Source organism: Colobus angolensis, unplaced genomic scaffold (genome assembly GCF_000951035.1).
Source record: "Colobus angolensis palliatus isolate OR3802 unplaced genomic scaffold, Cang.pa_1.0 Scaffold131, whole genome shotgun sequence".
In the NCBI taxonomy this organism is placed as follows: Eukaryota; Metazoa; Chordata; class Mammalia; order Primates; family Cercopithecidae; genus Colobus; species Colobus angolensis.
In genome coordinates, this window is record NW_012114364.1 from 483,153 (window position 1) to 486,427 (window position 3,275).

The following is a 3,275-nucleotide window of genomic DNA, read 5'->3' on the forward strand; positions in this document are numbered from 1 at the left end:
GAGTCTCACTCTGTCGCCCAGGCTGGGGTGCAGTGGCGCAATCTCTGCTCACTGCAACCTCCGCCTCCCAGGTTCAAGCGATTCTCCTGCCTCAGTCTCCCGAATAGCTGGGATTACAGGTGCCTGTCACCACACCAGGCTATCTTTTCAGGTGTTTATAATGTAGTTTTCATATACAGTTACAGGAATAGTATGTTACAGAACCTAAAGAAAAAACAAGAAGTATTACTTGAGTTTAGAAGTGGGTTTATACTGTATGTACTAGGAATTGCCTGTTGAATTAACATTTCAGAAGTAACGATTTAAATCTGTATTGTTGATACTGCAGTGAAAGCAGCGAAACTTGTCAGCAGATGATTAAGTTTTACGGTTGATTTTCACACTTTTGTAGCTTGGGACCAATATCAAGTTTCTGGGAAGAACATCCTTCCTCTCTCCCCACCCTCTATCATTAACCCCGGGTTTCTGCCTGTTGTGTTAAGTGTGTCCTTGGGATAAAGGCGAATCATAATCGTTCGGTTTTCATTTTCCTCTTATCAATCTGAGAAGAGTTACTTCAGTTTTTTTCTTCCGGAGTCTAGAAAGCGCTTTGATTGTTGAATTATTACATATTCTGCATGGAAAAGTCTGTACGTCACTTGTTATTTTTTCAATTCCCAAGACCCCCAGTTAGTGGAATTATTTCTGGGTGAGTGGAACACCCTTTACAAGCTGCTAGAGGAGGTATGCCTGTCCCTAGGTTATTGGCTTTCCACTGCCTAGTCTTTTATAGAAAGTGGCACTGTTCCCACGGAAATAAACAATCATTCAATTCGGAGAGAATCGAAATCTTAAGGCCGAAATGAGAAAAAAATTGGATTGTTATGGGTTGGGTTACTATTTGAGAAGGGCAAGCGGGAGTTAGCGAATGGATAGGGTGTTAAAATGGGACTTTATTCAACGACTCATTACAACTGCACAAAAACTAAACCTTTTCTGGCCCCAGAGGATTTTTTTTTTTAAAGTTTCAAAAATCTAACTTCAAACAAAATTTAGGAAACGTGGGATTAGTGTAAGTTCAGTCTGGGTGCTTACAAGACCACCTCCTCTGTCACCGAAAGTGGGCACAGGTGTGAGAATTTTGCAAAAGCAGCTTTCAGAACAATTTTTCGGCGCTCAATGATGCCCCTAAGAACTTCGGGGGTGGAAAACACGCCAAGCAGCGAAGACTTCCCCTCGGTTGCTAACCTTTCCCTTTCCCACCTCGCCACTCCCTCTCCGTCGCGGCCTCCAGCCGGGGGGCGTTTGTTTATGTGACGTCCGCCGTAGTAAGCAGTCCCCGCCCCCGTTTCCCTCTGGCCGCCGCGTTTCCCGCGCCGCGGAGCTTCTCCCCTTAAAAGGACAATAGAGGCCTCGGGAGCGCGCGCGGTCGCCGGGACTTCTCCCCCTCCCAGCCCGCGACGTGCGCGCGCCCGTATGCAAATAAGTTCGATTCAAGAGAATTTTGTGCCGGGAGCCGCGCGTGCGCAGAGGGAAAGCGGAATCTACACCTTCTCGGCCAGCGGTAGCAACTGCAGAACTGCAGGAGACAATCTTTCTAGACAAGGCAGTTGAGGAGGAGGGAGCGCTTGAGGGGGACTGGCCTGGCGTGCACTCCGCACCTCGGGGACGTTATTGCGCGTGGAACGGCTGCTTTTGGAAGGTGAGTGACTCTCACCATGCCTCTAGTGCAAAACTGTCTCATGAGGCTTTGATTTCAGAGTGTTTTTTTTTCTCTCTCTTTTCACCTCCACCCACCTCCCCCCGTCCTTCCACATACACACAGGAAGTTTTGTCTTGGAGGTGGCATTGTTGGGAGCGCTGTTTTCGTGATCTTCAGACCCCAGGTTCTTTGGTACGCGCTTGTTTAGTGTGTATTTATTAATTGGGGAGGGTATTTGAGGCAAACCGAAAGTCTCGGGGCGGGGGAAGTGAGTGGAGCCTAGGCATAATTGAGGAGTCGCCGGAGTTGAGGGATCCACGTTGAAGGTGACAATGACTTTTCTCCGCCGCAGTATTCTCTCGCGGAAAGGAGCCCGGCGGCCGAAAGGCCCGAGAGGAAAGCGACTGGCTGGCCACCGCGCAGCGGCCGGGGTCGGTGCGTCCGCGTGGGCGCGAGGCGCGGGCAGGGTCGGGCGCCGTTGTGAAACCTCGTGGTTTAGTTGACTGCAGCCCCCGGGCTAGGGTGGACAATAAACGCCATTCGCTCGGAAACTAAGTTGCCGTCCGCTTCCAAGCTGGCGGCCGAGGGTCTTTAAATCGGCCTTTGGGGGTCAGTGCTGGGCTCTGCCGGAGCGCACGCGGCGTGGCGTTGTTTGCTCAACTCCGGAGGGATGCGGATGCGACAATGAGAGCAACATGCGGTCGCTTAAAAACAGCCCGTCTTCCACTCTCCTGCCCTTTTCGGACCGCGCCCAAGAGCGTCTAGTGTCCGGGGTGCCTTCGGAGCCCGAAGTTTTGCTCCCCGTGCGTTCACCTGTAGCGTAGGTGTGGGCGCCACGGCGAGGGCTTCCCGTTTGTGGGCTGCCGTCCGCGCTGTAAGATGGCCAGGGAAGCCAACTTGGCTGGGGACGGAGGCGGCGGCGTTGTCTACGCCGCAGGAGTCAGTGAACTCCGCAGGGCACTGCTTTTTGTGCTCTACGTGACAGACCACGTGCTTCGGGCTGCGACCCTGGTCCTTGTCCGAATGTCCAGCCTCGCGTGAGCCGTGGGATGCGGCCGCCGTCAGGCAGGTCCGGCCGGCAGGACAATGTGGTTTGCTGATGATGGCGTCTTGCCAGTTTAAAAAGCAGAGTGAAAGTCGCCAACTCTCCGCCCGTGCGGGGCGGGTACTCCGGGCGTTTCTCATCAAGGACACTGCAAAACTTTGATTAAATAGGCCCGCTCTCGAGGGGAGGGCCGGGGGACCAGGCTCCGGACTCTTCGGGGCGCAGGGTCCGGACCCCTATCCGGGGTGATCGTTCAGTGTCCGGCCCCTGCGAAACGCTCCGACATCTCTGATGCTGCACGTAGGCAGCGCCCGGCTGGACAGAAAACAAAGGGCTGCATGTGCCCGTGCGGGCCCCCGGCGCTCGGGGCGGCCGCCTAGGCGGAGGGACGTGTGGGTCGGAGGCCCTCGAAGTTCGGGCGAGTTTCGGGAGGGGCTTTTGTCCCTCAGCCCCCTCGTGGGGAAACTTTGGCGGCGCTACTTGTGCGAGGTGCCATGCTGGTGCGTAGGGAGGCGGCGTGCTTCCCCGCTCCGGGCGTGGGGGCGGGCG

At 54.7% G+C, this 3,275-nt stretch overlaps 2 protein-coding genes across 5 annotated transcripts in view; one reads left to right on the forward strand and one right to left on the reverse strand.

Moving 5' to 3' along the window:
- The first annotated feature begins 1,332 nt into the window (after window positions 1-1,332).
- FAM60A (family with sequence similarity 60, member A) overlaps window positions 1,333-3,275 on the forward strand; it is a 50,077-nt gene continuing 48,134 nt past the window's right edge. The window contains exon 1 of one of the 4 annotated variants that reach the window (XM_011934082.1): window positions 1,333-1,681. The gene's annotated coding sequence lies outside the window, so the exon portion shown is untranslated. Of the gene's footprint in view, window positions 1,682-1,803; window positions 1,874-3,275 lie in introns of those variants that run through there. The other 3 variants (XM_011934083.1, XM_011934084.1, XM_011934085.1) reach the window with 3 other exon arrangements.
- LOC105506070 (putative uncharacterized protein FLJ13224) lies at window positions 1,767-3,269 on the reverse strand. The gene has a single exon (XM_011934086.1). It carries the CDS (start codon window positions 2,864-2,866, stop codon window positions 2,387-2,389), a length of 480 nt encoding a protein of 159 aa, XP_011789476.1. The 5' UTR covers window positions 2,867-3,269; the 3' UTR covers window positions 1,767-2,386.

Bases quoted from the DNA above. Each gene is read 5' to 3' on its own strand.
- LOC105506070 (XM_011934086.1), bottom strand. From the start codon at position 2,866: ATGAGAAACGCCCGGAGTACCCGCCCCGCACGGGCGGAGAGTTGGCGA.